Below are 19,344 nucleotides of genomic sequence, written 5' to 3'. Positions count from 1 at the left end.
ATCAGTGGAATAGGATAGAGGCCAAAAATAAACCCACACATTTTTGGTCAATCTCTAAGGCAAGAATACAGTGCAGAAAAGACAATCTCTTCAATAAGCGGTGTTGGGAAAGCTGGACAGCTACATGTAAATCAATGAAATTACAACAAAAAATATACATAATTATTATACAAAAATTAACTCAAAACAATTTAAAGACCTAAATGTAAGACATGCCATAAAAATCCTATAAGATTACATAGGTAAAACATTCTTTGATATAAATTGTAGCAATACTTTTTTAGACCAGCCTCCCAAAGCAAAAGAAACAGAAGCAACAACAAACTAGTGGCACCTGATGAGAAGAACTGACTCATTGGAAAAGACCCTGATGCTGAGAAAGATTGAAGGCAGGAGGAAAAGGAAACAGAGGATGAGATGGTTGGATGGCATCACTGACTCTATGGACATGAGCTTGAGTAGGCTCCGGGAGTTGGTGATGATAGGGAAGCCTGGAGTGCTGTAGTCCATGGGGGTTGCAAACAGTCGAACATGACTGAGAAACTGACTGAACTGAAAAAATAATACAAATGAATCTATATATACAACAGAAACAGATTCACAGACATAGAAAACAAACTTACAGTTACCAAAGCAGGGAGGGATAAATAAGATATAACAATTATTATTATATATTTAAATATTTATATTTATATAAGTAGTAACATGTAAATAATAATTATAATTATTAACCTGTAGTTATTTCATGAGAATTAAATAAACTAACACAGGGAAGGTGTTTAAGAGAGCATCAATAAACACAATTTCTATTTCTCAACATTACCAAGTGGGAGGACCATAGATATACTTCCAAGTTTGAAATTCTTGCAAAGCAAGGAGTGTTTTGTAAATATCTGTCATGAGTCCACATGCTTACTTATTTTCTAGAGTATCTATCCTTCTCTTTTGAGGCCATGCAGAACATATCTCTCATATTCTCATCTTTTCAGATATAGAAAATATTAGCATTTTTAAAGCCATAGTGTCAATTATATTGGGACAAGGAAAACTGAATAAAACTTAACTGTAATAACTTCCCTGGTGGTTCAGACGGTAAAGCGTTTGCCTACAATGCGGGAGACCCGGGTTCAATCCCTGGGTCGGGGATATCTCCTGGAGAAGGGAATGGCAACCTACTCCAGTATTCTTGCTGCCACCCGCACCACCCCCCACCCGCCCCCAGCCAAAAAGAAAACCAACAAGTGGTTTAAAGAAATATTTAGCCTTCCTTGGTGGCTCAGATGGTAAAGAGTCTATCTACAATGTGGAAGACCCAGGTTCGATCCCTGGGTTGGGAAGATCCCCTGGAGAAGGAAATGGCAATCCACTCCAGTACTATTGCCTGGAAAATCCCATGGACAGAGGAGACTGGTAGGCTACAGTCCCTGGGGTCGCAGAGTCAGACAAGACTGAGCAACTTCACTTTCACTTAACTGTAATACCTAAACTTAAATATTAAGAATGAATGTCTCTATGCAAATGAAATCTCTATGTATGCATTATAATAAGTTTTTACTGTAATTCTTATGTGGTATTTTCTATTTAAGCATGCTAATTCTTTTCTATTAAATATAGTAAGTATTAAGTTGTTCTTACCCTGAGTGTGTTTTACTTAATACATTCATTCACACAGCAAGAATCCTGAAAGTGACTTATTTTTAGATTTTTCTAGCACTATTTTTTTTGTGAGAAAACTATCCTTGAACATGTTCTACATTTATAAACTGGATCAAAATTAAAAGAGTTAGATCATTTAGGGACTCAGTCCTGATATACTTAAAATTAAAAAAAAAAGTTTGATATATTTCGATTAAGTGTAAGAAATGACAAAATGTCCTCCGATTTCGCAGAAAAAAAAGAATATAGTCCTTTCTCAAGCCACCTCTATTCTTTAATCAAGATTTAAAATGTTCATTTGGAAGTTCTGTTTATGTAGGGGAAAGCGTGTTCCCTTTACACATTGAAGAGACCTTTGTTGAAATTTTTCAGGACATTGGTTAAGCTGGGTTTGGCTTTATTTTACCCTCAGGATAGCATGGACACATGAGGGCTCTGAAATATCAGTGACTAACATCCACTGCTCTTCATTACAGGGTGACAGTGGTGGGCCTCTAGTTTGTGAGAAGCCGGGAGGACAGTGGACATTATTTGGCTTAACTTCATGGGGCTCCGTCTGCTTTTCCAAAGTCCTGGGGCCTGGAGTTTACAGCAATGTGACATACTTTGTCAAATGGATTGAAAGACAAATATACATCCATACCTTTCTCCTAAACTAATTCCAAAGATGATGAGACTTTTGCCAGCAACATTCAAAGAAAATGGCCTTTTCGACGGTGGAGGATGTCCGGTAGAGAGCTGTACGGAAGCACTTTTCATAGACAGGGATGCTCCACAGTGCACTGCAAATGTTCATGTTTGTCTCAGTCGAATTTTTTTTTTTTTTTCAATTCTGTTTTTCTCTTACTTCAAGTTGAATGAAAATCTTTTAAAAACCAAAGCAAAACAGAGTTTGTTCTTCTGCTAGGCAGGCCTAACCTCAACTGTAAAGTGAAATGGTCAACTTGGGAAAGAGAAGAGCGTAGGGACCAGGGTAACAGGTTAGAGAAAGTTCCCTCTTGTCCAGTCATAAAAGGACATTGAGACCCAGGCTGATGAATCTTTGCCAGCAAAATGAAAATTTCTCCAGCATAAGAGCATAGTGGCAAATTTCAATAACAACATCAGAGGCTTGCTTTTGATTTACGAAAAGCCAAGATAATTTACATGCTTAAGTTATTCATTCTTCTAAAGTTTGCATAATTCTGAGAACTTATGAAAGACAGAGCATCCATTTAGGTAGCTGAAAGAGCAAATCCCATTGACCACAAAGTTCTTTTCACATCAATATTAGCACTTGATATGAAAAGACTGCACATTTGGAATTTAAATCCAGGTTGTAATTGCATAGGAAAGTCTTCATAGACCCTTCCCAGAGTTGGGGTTTGTTCACTCTGTATCAGTTAAGCAACTGAGACTTTGACAACTAGGAAACTATTTGTGGGAAAAATTTCTGTCTTTGTGACAATGAAGTTGAGGTTAAACTTTGCTAAAGGAGGACTTGCTTTAGAGTAGAGAGATGCAATTTTTTAAGTAAGTTAAATTTTACCCCACACCTAATTATTTTCCAGTTTTTCTCTATTCATCCATACCAATAAGGTTACAGAGATGTATTTCAAAGCACAGTAAAATTTTTTGCATGAAGAAAAACATTTTGTAATTTTCCTTAAAAGATATTTAATAGCTGGTGTTGCCATTTATTCCCATAATTAAAACAAAAAAATTAAATATGCTTTTAAGTACTATGTCATGATGCACATCAATTTACAAAGGAATTGGTGGTTAAAGTATTTTTTTCCCACTAAACACCTTCAAAACACAAATCTTCACATGTACCTAATTTAATTTATGGGCTTTCCTGGTAGCTCAGCAGTAAAGAATCTTCCTGCAAATGCAGGAGACACTGGTTCAATCCCTGGGTTGGGAAGATCCTCTGGAGAATGAAATGGCAACCCACTCCAGTCTTCTTGCCTGGGAAAGCCCATGGACAGAGGAACCTGGCAGGCCACAGTCCATGGGGTCTCAAAGAGTTGGACACGACTGAGCACCTGAACACCAACAAAGGATTTCCTCCACAGCCTGGGCTGCCCCAGCACCCCCCGAGACTACCTGCAGTTTTATACATGTCGTTTTGTACTCTCTCCTATGTGTTTTCATAGGTGACATTCGCAAAGCTGTCTTGACACTTTCCATGTGATTCATCTCTTGTTCTGTAGTTTGTATAAACCTATCGAGAAGGTAAAATCCAGCAACTCAATTATGGTCACAACTGTATGAAAGCTTAAGAACATACATCAGTTCTGTTATATAATGGAACAACTTATGCTCAACTTATGTTCAGTGAAATGTATATACTGTAGTTATTTTAAATAACCCTTAATACAAATAAAATGGTATAATTTTAATTGGATGTAAAACATGGAGCAAGCCCCAGAAAACGTTTCCCACTATTATAGTTGGCACTGTTTCCCACCAATCAAAATTTACTGTCTTTTATCTCACTCCCTCAAGGAACATGCTCTTTTAAATGCCACTACCCTACTGCTCTCCACCCTGGTGCCCTTTCCCAATAAAATCTCTTGCTTTGTCAGCAGACGTGTCTCCTTGGACAATTCATTTCCAAGTGTTAGACAAGAGCCCAGTTTCGGGCCCTGGAAGGGGTCCACCTTCCTGCAACAAATGGTGACTCTGGCGGGGACTCTTCTTCGCTGAGACTGACATCCTGACCACTCAGGGTACTCAGGGGCCAGCTTGCCTGCCAATGGACCAGACCCAGCTGCTGTAACTGGGACCCTTTTGTTCCTGGTCTCCTCCTGACGCAGACAACTGGCCAGAGTGCCCCGACCGGTAAGGAACAAGAGACTTTATTGACCTCTCCCCCCTTCCCTCTCTCTTTCCTCTCCTTTACCCAACCTATCCTTCCCTGTTTTTCTAGCCCCCCGGTCCTGGACGCAGGAATCTGGTCAAAGGACCCTCAGCCTGAGCTGAGGATTGGAGACTGATCACCTCCTCTTGGCAGAGAACTCGAATTCTGGTTCTGGTCTGGTCTGATTTCTGGCAGGGCCGAGTTCCAGTCCTCCCTTCTCTGGAGGCCCAGGGAAAAGTCCCGTAATGCTTGGGTATCTGTAGGTGGCAGGAGACGTCTGTAAGGCCACCCCTTTCACCCTCCTCTCCCGCCTCCTCCCTTCTTCTTTCAACCTGTCTTCCTTTCCTCCCTTGAAACCTTTGATGTTAGTACTTGGATTCTTGTATTTAAGGGCTTCCCTGGTGGTGCAGAGGTTAAAGCATCTGCCTGCAATGTGGGGGACCTGGGTTTGATCCCTGGGTCAGGAAGATCCCCTAGAGAAGGAAATGGCAACCCACTCCAGTATTCTTGCCTGGAGAATCCCATGGACGGAGGAGCTTGGTGGGCTACAGTCCACAGGTCACAAAGAGTCAGACACGACAGAGCGACTTCATTTTCACTCTTTGATTAGTCTGAAAGAGTTTGCCGATAATCTCTAATCACCCATTGAGTGTCCAAGGAAAACCTTAGCCCTGGTAAGAGGATAAGGATTTTTGTCTTCTAGAACACATTTTGGGAATCTAATCCAATTCCTTTATAAATCTTTTGGGGTAAAAATTATATCACAAATATATACTGCTAATTTTTCTTGGTTACTAGGAGCAAATTGGGCTCCCCCAAATTTGGTAAAATATGCTGAATACTTACCGAAAATGCTGGAACATCAGCTTAGGAAACTGCATAAGAGTTATTCACTTGGAAATGAGAATCTTTAAAGGCTTTATAAAGACCCCAAATCTCTGCCTGAGGACCAGATGTGTCTCAGAATCCAGAATTTTAAAAAATTTAAAAAGCATAATATTAAAATGTTTAGTAGCACAGTAACAAAATTATTAATATTTTTGTGGCAAAATATATGAGTAACTATATTAAATAGTCTTGTATCTGTTTAAGACATTGTATTTGTGCTTAATTTATGAAAACTTTTTCAGTTTTCAGAGTTCCTGGGATTGCTGAAGAAGAAGTTGTAGACCCATAACATGAACTGTTGTGTACAGATAATTTATATCAGAGAGATTGACCGTTTTTTAGTCATTTGGACTCATTCCTTAGATTCTTTTTTAAGTGAATATATCTCTAAATTTTTATTTATCAGAAGATGATCTCAAGGAGTAAATGCTAGTTGCTATGAAGATAACAGATGATATGACATCACTGACTTTTCCATATAAGGATAGGTCAAACAATATTCTTTAAAGGTATTGCTTTGGGATTTTCCTTCTCAGTTCTGGTACCAATTACTACTGGATTTGATGAGTATCAGAGTTATGACAGCTTTTAATATATGTTATTTATTAAAAAGTTTAAAAAATCATAAGAAAGCAGACAGCTACCTCCATTAGCCATATGGGATTTTGGATATATGCTAGAAATCAGTCTGTATAAAAGACCAATTGCAATAATATTAGAAGGCTACAAAAAATATCAGACCAGAACAGTAGGCAACAAGTAGAAAATTAAGCCCTGAGAACACAGCTGAACAGTCATTAAGAAGAGCTTGATACAGACATAGAACATTAGCATGGAGACTTCACGAAGGAAGTTCTGGGTTGGCTGATAATTTTCAGATGAATGGATACAGAATTTTAAAAGAACTTGACAAGAATACATGATCTTATAATAATACCTGGCAGTTGTGGTAGAAAGTAGTTTTCTTGTTCCAATTAAAGCCAGCATACATGATTTGCAACAGCAATGGACTTGGTATAGACATTCATGTCCTAAATGTAATTAAAAGCAAATCTAAGAACCTCAGAGAATTCTCCTGAGAATCACCTGTATCAGTGTCAGTTTATAATATCTCATTTTTAGAGGTTGAAAGAGCTTGAAAGTATTTGCATGCCAGAAAATTATAGGGTAAAGATGATAAACCCTCAAATGGTCTCCTGAAGACTGTTTTGATTGTCTCATTTTGATCAGGCTACTGTCAGTTTTAGAATACAGGAAACTGCCAAGGTGGCCTAGACTCAACTGATTCCATTTTCCTTACCTATGGGCTCTATCATTTCACTGACAGCATGTGTACAGAGGCAGACCTCATAAAAAGTCTTTTGACTAGAAGCCGAGAGAGGAATGCATCTCCATGGACTACGGAGGACTCCATCTCAGGAGAACACTGAAATGAGCAGAGTCAAATAAATATATGTCCCAAATGAACCCTCTTGAAAATATTTGCATTTATAGAACAACTAAAACGCTTTCACAAAATCCAAAAAGTTTCATGAAAGCATCTGAATCTGAATTAAATATTTCACTTCTCTAAACTCTGTCCAGGTCAAATTCCAACGTCCGTTACACATGGATCCACAAACGTACAGTAAGTCATCACATAGGCTTCTCCAAACATTTCCAGTAAAATGTTCTTGTCCCTTAAGGAAAAATCAAGTCATGCTGCTTTGGCAAAGGAGCCTCTTCAAAGTTGCTTTCCCAAATTTGATGGAATACTGGCATCTCCAAGGAGGATATCCCGCTTTTTTTAATCCTTTGAGGGTCCAGCCATCCCTGAGGCCTTAGTTTCAGAGAAGTCTGAGTCTAAAGCAGTTTCACATACAGGTAAGTTTCCTTTCTCAACAGCACAAGCAGTTGCCGACATCGCTGCAAAGACAGCAGATGGGTCATAAATGGGTATTCTCTCTGACTCAACGGCTGAGTGGTCAGCATACTTAGACGTCAACTGATCCATCTGCCCAGGCCCTCTCCACTTCTTGAGAGCTTCAATCCTCTCCTCTGCAGGCAGTCTATCCAAGTGTTTTGCCCTCAGAATTGGAGATGGAAAGAGGGATCCCTGAAGAACTCTGTATATAAACCTAGGTGACAAAAAGCATCACAGAATTACATTCACCTCTAATGCATTATGGGCCACAAAAAATACTTACCGATTAGAAAAAGTAAAAGGGTCTGGTGGCCCTTCTTGAGGTAAAGAGGGAGGATAAGTGAACTATAAAATGGAGATAACAACATGAAATTAATGTTTATTAAACACTGAGAAAATAATGAGTTCCTGACTGTCCAACAAAAAATAAAATCTGTAATAAAAGCAGAGATACCAACAGAGCTACATTACAGTCTTAATGTTATCATGTTAATGACCAGAGATGTATTAATGCCATAGGTGTTAGTTTCTTCAACAATCCCCTAGTCAATAGTCTGTTAAGTGAGACAATACATGTGAAGCAGGCAAAGCGTTGGCACAGTATTTTTTAAAATGCTAGCTTCTAATTTTCTATGGCTATTGTAACAAATTACCACAAACTTGACCCCTTCAGGCCAAGCTGACAGTATTTAGGGGCGTCCCTGGTGGTTCAGCAGTAAATAATCTGCCTGCCAGTTCTGGAGACATGGGCTCAATCCTTCGGTCAGGAAGATCCTCTGGAAAAGGAAATGGCAATCCTCTCTAATACAGAGGAGCCTGGTGGGCTACAGTTCATAGGGTTGCAAAGAGTCAGAGATGACTTGGCAACTAAATAACAACAAGAACATTTGCAAAATCCTTGTTGAGTCTCCAATGTATGTTATGGGCATTTATGCCATTAGATAAGAGGGTCCACCACAGATCTTTCCTGTGTATCTCACCTCCTTCCTTGGTGACTGTTGAGGTGACTGAGAGGATCCATGAGTCACATACCCAATCTCTTCAGCACCAGCAAAGGCTGTTCAGCCACACTCTTGGCCCTCTCTCTCGAGCATACTCCCAATAGCAAATTGCCTAATTTTAGCAACTTTTGAAATCTGGGTAGGCTGAGAATTTTCTAAATCTAGTTTCTTTGGACTTAATGGTACCTTCCCTCAATCTCTTTTCCTTCACATTTTCCCAGGTTGTTGATCAGTTGCTAAGTTTCTATAAATAAGAACAAGAAGAAACTAGACCAAACCTTCAACACTTTGCTTAGAAAACTCAGCTAAATACCCAAGTTCATCATTTACAAATTCTGCTTTCCACATAACAGTAGAACACAATTCAGCTAAGTTTCCTGTCACTATATTGCCAAGATTCCCTTTCCTCCAACTTCCAATAATGTTTCTCATTTCCTTCTGAGACTTTGCCAGTGGTACCTTTAACACTCACATTTCTAGCAACATTGCATTAATGACCATTTATGTATTTTCCAAGATTATTTATGTTTCTCTGACCATGCTTTGTATTTTCTTCTGAATTTTCACCAGCAGACACTTTAATGTCCATAGTTCTATTGACAGTTTGCACACATGCCTCAAAATTCAACAGTCTATAATGTACCTCACAGTTTTTCCAGGACCTGCCCATTATCTAATTTCAAAGCCTATTTCACATTTTTAGGTATTTATTACAGCAGTACCCACCTTCCTGATACGAAAGTCTGCATTTGTTTTCTATAGCTGCTGCACCATAAATGTGCTGGCTTAGGACAACAGAACCTTATTTTCTCACAGTTCAGCAGGCCAAGAATTCTGAAATCTGTGTTTTCATCTCAATCCCAAAGAAAGGCAATGCCAAAGAATGTTCAAGGTACAATTGCACTCATCCTACATGCTAGCAAAGTAATACTCAAAATTCTTCAGGCCAGGCTTCAAACAGTTCGTGAACCATGAACTTCCAGATGTTCAAGCAGGATTTAGAAAAGGCAGAGGAATCAGAGATCAAATTGCCAGCATCCACTGGATTACAGAAAAAGCAAAAAGTTTCAGAAAAACATCTATCTCTGCTTTATTGACTATGGCAAAGCCTTTGACAGTGTGGATCATGACAAACTGTGGAAAATTCTTCAAGAAATGGGAATACCAGACCACCTTACCTGCCTCACAAGAAATCTGTATGAAGGTCAAAAAGCAACAGTTAGAACCGGACATGGAACAATGGACTGGTTCCAAATTGGGCAAGGAGTATGTCAAGGCTATGTACTATCATGCTGTTTATTTAAATTGCAAGCAGAGTACATCACGTGAAATTCCAGGCTGAATAAAGCACAAACTGGAATCAAGATTGCTGGGAGAAATATCAATAACCTCAGATACTTAGATGACACCACCCTTTTGGCAGAAAGAGAAGAGAAGCTAAAGAGCCTCTTGATGAAAGTGATAGAGGAGAGTGAAAAAGCTGGCTTAACACTCAACACTCAAAAAACTAAGATCATGGCATCCAGTACCATCACTTCATGGCAAATAGATAGGGAAACAATGGAAAACGTAACAGACTTTATTTTCTTGGGCTCCAAAATCACTGCAGACGGTGACTACAGCCATGCAATTAAAAGATGCTTGCTCCTTGGAAGAAAAGCTATGACTAAAGTAGACATCATATTTAAAAGCAAAAACACTACTTTGCTGACAAAGGTCTGTCTACTCAAAGCTATGGTTTTTCCAGTAGTCATGTATGGATGTGAGAGTTGAACTATAAAGAAAGCTGAGTGTTGAAGAACTGATGCTTTTGAACTGTGGTGTTAGAGAAGACTCTTGAGAGTCCCTTGGACTGGAAGGGGATGAAACCAGTCCATCATAAAGGAAATCAGCCCTGAATATTCATTGGAAGGACTGATGCTGAAGCTCCAATACTTTGGCCATCTGATGTGAAGAACTGACTCACTGGAAAAGACCCTGATGCTGGGCAAAACTAAAGGCAGGAGAAGGGGATGACAGAGGATGAGATGGGTGGATGGCATCACTGACTCGATGGACATGAGTTTGAGCAAGCTCCAGGAGTTGGTGATGGACAGGGAAGCCTGGCATGTGCAGTCCATTGGGTCACAAAGAGTTGGACATGACTGAGTGAACTGAACAACAAAATCAAGGTGCCAGAAAGGCCATGCTCCCTCTTGTAGAGAATTCATTTCTTGCCTCATCCAGCTTCTGGTGGCTGCAGGCATTCTTTGGCTTGTGACCAAGGTATTTCTGTTATCATGGTCAAAGTGCATTCTCCTGTCTGTGTCAAATCTCCCCTTGCCTCTCTGCAAATGGCACTATTTCATTCCTTTTTATGGCTGAATATTCTATTGTGTATAATTACCACATCTTTATCCATTCATTGCTTCCATGTCCTAGCCACTGTAAATAGTGCTGCTATGAATATTGGGGTACATGTGGCTTTTTTAATTATGGTTTTCTCAGAGTATATTGCCCAGTGGTGGGATTGCTGGGTTAGGGGCTTGTTTGTTTTTTCAGGTTACTACAACAATAATAGGTAAAATTGTACTGTTAATGCACTTGAAAAAAGTTTTCAGGCTATAACTTTAAAGTTATAAAGAAAAGAAAGTGAAGTCGCTCAGTCATGTGACCCCATGGACTGCACATGCCAGGCTTCCCTGTCCATCGCCAGGCTCCTAAGTCCATGGGATTTTCCAGGCAAGAGTACTGGAGTAGGTCACCATTTCCTTCTCCAGGGGATCTTCCCAACCCAGGGATCGAACCTGTGTCTCCCACACTACAGGCAGACGCTCTACCGTCTGAGCTACCAGGGAAGCCCATAACTTTAAAGTAAAACTGTTTCTTCATAAATTCTACACGTTCATCTTGTCAGTTTTTAATCTGAAAGTTGGTAATAACAGCGAAAACTACTGAAGAAACTCAGTTTACCAGGGATATTGTTAAATATATAATTGTAGCCACCACAGAATGACTCAGGTGGGGTTTTCTTATGCATTTCTAGAAGGGACGTCTATCCACAACAAAAGGTCTGTGCCCGTTGTTTCTTATGATGATGTTACAGATTGGGGTTGCCAAGCTTTCATCCAATAGGCCAGACAGTAAGGCTTGGGGCACCAGACAGTCTGTGTTGGAACGATTTAACTCTGCTATTATAGTGCAAAAGGAGCCATAGTCAGTACATAAATTAGTAAGTATGTCTATGTTCCAATAAAATGTTATTTATAAAAACAGGCAGCGGGTCAAAGTTGCTTGTGAGCCAATTTGTCAACCCTGTGAGCAAATAATATGAAATCATCATTTTAATGTTTATATCATATTTATAAAGGGAGAACAATTCTTTGCTATAGTGTTTTCAGCTAAACAGATTACATAAAACTACCAAGGGGAAGAGCTCTAAAGAGTCTGAAGAAGCTATAGATTAAAAACCCAGGCATACATCTGAGCCATTTCCATTGACATGAGAAACGGAGTTAAAACTTAAATGAGGAAGACAACTGAAGTCCGAAAGAAGGTAAGCTTTCAACGTTTATAGGTTTTAGTTGAGACTGCTACATGTCCCTCAGTACCCATTCTCCCCTTCTTTTTAGAAACCACCAGATTTTAGCCACTCAGAGTTCTGCATACCCAGATTCTAGATGATGGGATATGAGCAATGATGGATATTACATTACACCTGGGTCATATCACTACGAAAAAGAATAAAAAGAGCAAAGTTGGAAAACTACACGGCCTCCATCTTCTCTTTCTCCCTCCTGTAGGCAGAGATGCAGGGCAGGGACGCAGGACCAGAGTGTACTGGTGGTGACCAGCTTCAGTCATGCAAATGAAGGCAACGCCCTTGGGAGATGGCAGAACAAAACAGACAAAGGAAAGGATCTGAGTCCTTCAATAACTTTGGGAAGCAAAGCTGTCCTATCCCTGTGGACTATCAACCAGACTAGAAATTTCCCTGAAAGAGAAATAAATCTTTTCATTTGCTTAAGCCACTTTTGTACTCTGGCAAAAGAGATAAAACCAATATTCTAACTACCACATAGATCGACTTTTCTACTACTAAACATGATGGTCTAACTATCTATTCTTAGTAGCTGCTAGAAGAATTCTAAACCTATGATTTTGCTTCCTCTCTTGATGATAAAACAAATACCATACCTGGGCAGCAGAGCAACACAGGTTGTGAGAACACAAACTAAGTAGAACACTGGATCTGCCATGTGCTCCTGCATAATCCAATAGGGGTTGGATGGTGGGTTACAAGTTACACACATGGCTCCAAAAGCCAAGGTGAAGAAAAAATAGGACAAGATGCTCCCAACGATGACCAGCATGTGGATCCAAGTCTGCAAGATAAGAAAAGGAAGGGAAATGAATATACTCTGATAGTTCCACAGTCTGGCAAAATCTGCTCTTTTGAAGAAACATCATATTTAAGCAGTGGGTAAATGGTATAACAAATCAGTGAACAAAACACAAAATATTGAAGCACAAGCACATCCTTCATGAATAGCTCATATCACTGTGTAAGTTATATAAAATGAAATCAAATGCCCCAAAGTAATTCTGATGACTAGCTCGTTTTGTACTGTCCATGCTTGGACTTTCCAGGTGGCTCAGACCATCAAGAATCTGCCCACAGTGTGGGAGACCCAGGTTTGATCCCTGGGTCAGGAAGATCCCCTGGAGAAGGGACTGGCAATCTACTCCAGTATGCTTGCCTGGGAAACCCCATGGACAGAGGAGCCTGGTGGGCTACAGTCCACGGGGTCGCAGAGTCCCCACAACTAAGTGGCTAACATACACACATGTTCCTAATACACACACAGGTATTAGGATTTTCTCCCTATTTTTCCATATAGTCACTTAAGTGGTCTGTTTCTTCTTTGAGATAATACCTTAATCCAGTGAACTTCAAACGTTATCCATTTAAGGTGGTAGATATCACTGTTGTTCACCAATATCTCATTCTCTGCCTCTAATAAACACTCAAAAGAACTGCATTTCCCCACTACCTTGAAATTAAGCATGGCTGTGTCTTGCTTGGACCAAAGAAATGTGAATGGAAAGGATGTGCAAACTTTCCAGTTAGAAGCATGGAAGAGCAGGTGTGCAATTTTCCACACTGTCTCCTTTCTTTCCATGTTTGACCAAGATTTTCTTTTTGGGAATAATTTCAGGTGGTACAGCTATAAGACATGGCTTGGGTCACTGAGCCATTCCTTGGAGGACAATCGCTCTGAAGTTCTCTGCAACCTTAGTAACTCTACATGAGAAAGATACACATCTTTGTATATCACATTATAACCTATCCACCTTCATACCTACACAGAGCTTGCATTATTATTTTTATTATTTTGCTATAAATGGGCTCACTAAATAACTTTATTTAGAAAGAAAAGCAGATCATTACCTTAAATGTAATATCTGCATTTTCTATCATAACAGCTTTGAGTCTGGGGTCTGATCTATCTTTGTTACAAAAGGCAATTAGCAAGATTTACTGTGATAAAACATGATAGCCCCAAACAAACTTCTTTTTTGACATAATCCAAAGTATGAAAGAGAGTCACTTTCACATTATCTAATTGTCACTGTTATTTAGTGCAGTGTACAGTCCCACCTAAAATCACTGTGTACACCATGGTGGTATTTATCAGTCTTTTGGGGGAAGAATGCTTTTATTAATCTTTTTTACTTTCTAGGCCTAAAATTCTCAAACAAGATCCAATTTTCTCTGTTTTCTTCTTAACCTTGCAAAGTACTTTTCCAGGATAGATATCTTCACAAAAATCACAAAAACAGTTCATGTTTTGTAAACATGCACAAAATGCTCAGAAAATGTTGGATGAATTCTCAATTAAGATCCTTCTGCCAACGCAGATATAGGGAATAGATACGTGGACATGGGGAGGGGGGTTAATTGGGAGATTGGGACCGACATATGAGCAGTGCCGTATGTAAAACGGATGGCTAGTGGGAAGCTGCTGTATAGCATGAGGAGTTCAGCTCGGTGCTCATGGTGACCCGGAGGGGTGGGATGGGTGGATGTTCCAAGAGGGAGGGGATGTATGTATAAATATAGATCCAGGTTTGATCCCTGAGTTGGGAAGATCCCCTGGAGAATGGAATGGCTACCCACTCCAGTATTGCTGCCTGGAAAATTCCATGGACAGAGGAGCCTGGCAGGCTATGGTCCATGGGGTCTCAAGGAGTGGGACTTGACTGAGCGACTAACACTTTCACTTTCATAGCTGATTCACCTTGTTGTACAGCAGAAAATAAAACATTGTAAAGCAACTAGGGCTTCTCTGGTTAAAAAAAAAGATCTTTATGCCTCTGAAGACAATGATTTTTTTCTTTCTCAAATGTTCTTCCTTCTCACTGAGCCCTACTGCCAGGGTTTTCTTTTTCCTTTTAAGAAGTACTTTTGGCAAGTGAGAAGTGACTTGATGGAGTTGACCTGTTTAAATAAATGGATGCAGATAAAGTCAAGGGATGCTGGGTAAAAACCTACAGGGAGGGGAGAGAAGTGACAGTGAGATGGTGAGTAACAGGTGATGGAAACCAATTCCTATTCTCAGAATGGCTGTTACTGACAATAGACCTCCAGAGGCCATGAGCTCTATCCCACCCTGCAGTGTGAGAAACAATTCTTTAATGATACATTCTTTATATAGTACTCATTGTTCTTGGCACCTCGCTTTTGCTCCCCTTCTCTTAGTGAAGACTCCCAGAATTATGTGCCATCTTGACAAAATATTCCTCTTCTGCCAAAGCCTGTGACTAGAACTAAGGAAATAGAATTCTGTCACTAGGGACTGAACTTAGAGCACAACGAATGAGGCAAGAATAGAGAGAAAATGACTGGGACCAGTTCAGACTACAGTACCATCCTGACAAGCTTATCCATTGCTTTCTGCTCCCTGGATCTCTGGAGTCACTCTGAGTCCTCAGGACATTGTTTTGTTTTACTATGATTCTTCAGTATATTTTTAATAACTTTTCTGTTTGCTCAGGTTAGCTAAAATAGATTGCTGTTGCTCATAACCACTGAACCCAAACTGACACTTGACATATTAGCATCTCTGCAAAACCTTTTGATGTCAGAACTTATGACATTTCCTTAGGCAGTAGCCAAAAGTATCTACATAAGAGTTTAAAAATGAAATTAAATAGATACTAAAATAATCCCCAATATTTTAGTTCTAGAACTCCCTTTACTTTTCCCATATGGTATCTGCAGATATTAACTTTTTGTAACACTTTAGGCTTATAAAGTTTGGTTATAGAAGGTTATAAGCAAAGCATGTGATGCCAAAAATATTCAGCCCTACCTAAAAAATTATAATCTCATGATGTAACCTCATTATCATTTACAACTATAATTTCACCTAGCTATTTCCTATATAAAATGCATCACCAGTAAAATGTTAAATCACCTCCAAACATTGGTTATTTAATTATTCATTTATTTATTCAAATATTTTTTGAGTACCTACTGTGTGCCAACAAAACATGAATTCTGCCCTCAAGAAGATTACAGTCTAATGTAGAAGAGACACATGAATAGCATAATCACATAATTACATGAATTATAAATTATTATTAGGATTATGAATAAAGTAAGAGGATGAGAGAAGAAAATGGATGGTTAGGAAAGGGTTCTTGAGAGAAGCAGCATTTTTGCTGAAACCAAAAAAAAGCCAAAGAAACAAAAACTTTTGACCTGGGTAAAGTGCAGGGATCCAAAAGTAAACAAGGGATGCTCCCATCAGAAGATATGGTCAGTGCTAAGACCCTGATGTGCTAATGAGCTCATTGTACCTGAGAAAAAGAGGGACAATGCGGTGCTAGTCTGCAAATAAGTGGAAATGACATTGGAGAGAGAAGAGGCGGCGTGGCTGCATGAAGCATTATAGGCTGTTAGCTTAGGGCTTTTAGATTTTATTCCAAGTAAAATCGGAAGCCACTGAAGGGTTTTACCCAAAGGAGAGCAAAAAGGTATGCTTTATATTTCAAAAGGATGATTTTGGTTGCTTTGTAGAGAAGGGCCAGCAGAGTCAAGAGTCAAGGTGAGAAGATCAAGGAGGCCGTAGCTATAATTCAGGAAGAAATGACAGAGGCTGTGATGACAGCAGAGACAATGACAATGGAAGTGAGCGAGCAGCATAAATAATCACAGCGGCAGTTTCCGTACTAGCTTTGTTTCACAGCTATCCTGCAATCACTCTGAAGAAAAGACTTAAGTTTCTCATTTAGTTGGCAACTAAGTTCAAAAAGGCCTAGGTATAAATGAAATGAATGGTAAAACTTTTGGAGGGAGAAAAAAATTTTTTGTTTATGAGAAAAGCATAAAATTATTACTTACAAAAGTCACTATACCAGGATTAAGGCACAACACCTGTTTTCATTTTAGTTGAAGGCATCAGCTTCGTCTTGAAGAATGCTGGCCAATGCTGGTAATTATTTCTCCAGCCTGACTCACACCATGAAGCATTCACACTATGAGCACCACCAAGGGGACCAGGCACGTGTTCCCCACTCCCCCCTGGCTGCACATTAACCTTAGCGTAATAGCGCTCAACAATCCACGAGAGTGGCTGTGAGTTACCCTTCTTCCTTGGAGTCATTGCTCTTCTCATTACCATTTGTTTTCTAGGCATGAGGACATTTCCCCAGCAACAGTTTCAGGCTGCTTCAGAGGCAGGAAAACCACTCACCAAACTCTTGCTTTCTATCACCAGATGGAGGAGAATGACGAACAGAGCAGCTGTGTTCAGGGGGTTACCAAATGTAAAGATGTCAATGTCTGAGCCCTGGTAGGTCTACAAAGAGAGGAAAAAAGTTGGTGATCTTGGAGAGTTGTGCACACTCTGGTGTATCATCACTTTATTCCATGGCCCAAATGAGAACTGAGTCCCTTTCTTCAGTGTTCCTAATAATTGGTCATTTAGGATAAATAAACAAACATTTTTAGAAAAAGAGACTGAATCCCAGAGAGGCCATCCAATCTTTGGAATTTTCAGTTGGAATTATTTTTATTCTGAATCTTAATTCATCTTCTTTGATTCTTTTACTTATGTTTCTGATTCTTTGAAGTATATAGAAATTTCAAATATGTTCCACTTAACAGAGCTGCAAACCTTTGAAGCAGATACTATGGCTAACTTGAGTTTTTGCCATGGTTAAGTAAATATCCACCCCTCTCATATGCTTCTGTCTTTAAGTCCTTAACGTATTCCTCACATGACACAGTTTTCTGATATTTTATAATTCTAGTCATTCTTTTCTAAATATACTTTAGATTGCCTTACCTATATTCCTCTTGAAATACAGTATACCTTGAATATTCTAGGTGGGTAAATTCAAGTAGTTTTATTTGAATAAAGAATGAAAATTGTTAACTTAAAGACTATTACCTTTTCCCTTTTTGTTAATGAACCTTTGGTAACCATCCATGATCAAATTAGTGTTTTCTTCTGGGGAGGGAGGTGGGTGAATGGGCAACTATATCATGCTGCTTGGTATTGGTCTAAATTTTTTAAATTAATTTTATTAATTCTTTGTTTAGTCATATTTTTTCCATTTTTTTCCTGCATAACAGGGTGGTGTGTGTTTGTTTGTTTGTTTTTAGTTTGGGGGATACTACTTAAATTTAATACTCTGAATGTCATCCTGGTAGAATTAGTCCAGCACTAACTAATAATAGCTTTCATATTCTGACTTTGCCTCTCTGCTTTTGACTCATCTAATTATACACCAGGCTTTCAACTTTATTCAAGTCATTGATGAAAATTATCAAGCAGTACAGGGCTAAAAAGAGAACCAAAAGGATTCAGTTGGCACTTCTCTTCAAATTTAACCCGTTATCTATCATCCAGGCACTTCTCTCCAAATTTAACCCACTACCCTACCATAGTTGAGAAAAGCATTATATTTAGTCAGTTAATGACTTAATTCCATGAGCAATCTACCCTCATATACCTATTCTAAATGCTGACACCAGTGACAGAGAGGCACCATTTATTCATGAACAACAAATCCTTTGAGTTAACAAGGACTCACATAGTAAGGCACAAAGAAGCAGACCAGGCTCTGATAAAAGGCATCCAGCAAAGTAATCCAGAAGGTGAGGGGTAAGTATGCCTGAAAACAAAGCAGATATTGGGGAGGGAGAAAGATTAATACGGGTCAAAGCAAAATCAAGGCACACCACCAGCCAGGGCTTGTTTTTGCTTCTCTGAGAGAAAACTCTATTCCTTCAGTCTCTCATTCATGACACAGGTCAGATCTGTAAGTAGTAGTGAAAGAATAAGGGGGTGATAATTGAATAAAATGAGTTCACAGGTGAAGAAAAACCTGAAGGAACTCCTCAACTTGTATTGCTTCTAACACTGGATCAATCTTAGTCCCTTCCCATGATCTAGGAGGTCCTGTGTGGTCTTATCATTGAAATCCCTGCTCTCCAGGGTCATGCCCTCCTGGTCTAATCTTCATTCACCATCCTCCCAACACACAGACTTCATCTGTTTCTCAAATATGCCAAATCCCTTCTTTCCTCAGGGTTTTCCATGTGCTGTTATCTCTGCTAGAAATTCTTCCTAGACCTCCTACACAACCAGTTTCTCATTATTCATATCCTAATTCAAATATCACTCCTCATAGGGGCATAGACCCCAGACCAATCTAAAAGTTATGTCCACTTATCATTTACTATTAACACCAGGGATCCTTAGAAGTCCTTCATTACAATCGGAAATCATCTTGTTTACCTAATCATTTCCTGTTTCTCTCAACAGAAAGCAAGCTTCATAAAGTGGGAAACTGAATAATTTAGATTCTTTTACTCAAGTGATTAAAACAGTGCCTGGTAAACAGCAAGTACCCAAGAAATATTTCTTGGATTAATAAACTATTTTTACCTAACTTTTCATGTGCTAAACTGCTTCCTACCAGAAGTCTGCAGAAAGAGAACGATCAAGTATAAATACTAGTCAAATGATTGAAAACAGGTTTTCAAATAAAAGATA

General features: G+C 39.2%; 2 protein-coding genes across 2 annotated transcripts in view; one reads left to right on the top strand and one right to left on the bottom strand.

The window, feature by feature from the left end:
* The window catches only part of CORIN (corin, serine peptidase), a 233,592-nt gene extending 231,277 nt beyond the window's left edge, over nucleotides 1–2,315 (top strand). Inside the window, exon 22 of the mRNA XM_068974946.1 lies at nucleotides 2,133–2,315. Within this exon, the coding sequence (XP_068831047.1) occupies nucleotides 2,133–2,315 (183 nt within the window). The remainder of the gene's footprint in view (nucleotides 1–2,132) is intronic.
* A 3,746-nt stretch (nucleotides 2,316–6,061) lies between these two features.
* ATP10D (ATPase phospholipid transporting 10D (putative)) overlaps nucleotides 6,062–19,344 on the bottom strand; it is a 133,104-nt gene continuing 119,821 nt past the window's right edge. The window contains exons 21-24 of the mRNA XM_068975172.1: nucleotides 18,380–18,460; nucleotides 17,035–17,139; nucleotides 12,470–12,657; nucleotides 6,062–7,506 (exon numbers count right to left, since the gene is read on the bottom strand). Coding sequence (XP_068831273.1) covers nucleotides 7,176–7,506; nucleotides 12,470–12,657; nucleotides 17,035–17,139; nucleotides 18,380–18,460 — 705 coding nt within the window. The 3' untranslated portion in view covers nucleotides 6,062–7,175. The remainder of the gene's footprint in view (nucleotides 7,507–12,469; nucleotides 12,658–17,034; nucleotides 17,140–18,379; nucleotides 18,461–19,344) is intronic.

Source organism: Capricornis sumatraensis, chromosome 7 (assembly GCF_032405125.1).
Source record: "Capricornis sumatraensis isolate serow.1 chromosome 7, serow.2, whole genome shotgun sequence".
Lineage (NCBI taxonomy): Eukaryota > Metazoa > Chordata > Mammalia > Artiodactyla > Bovidae > Capricornis > Capricornis sumatraensis.
The sequence above is the reverse complement of the archived record's forward strand: the minus strand, read 5'-3'. Positions and strand labels throughout refer to the sequence as shown.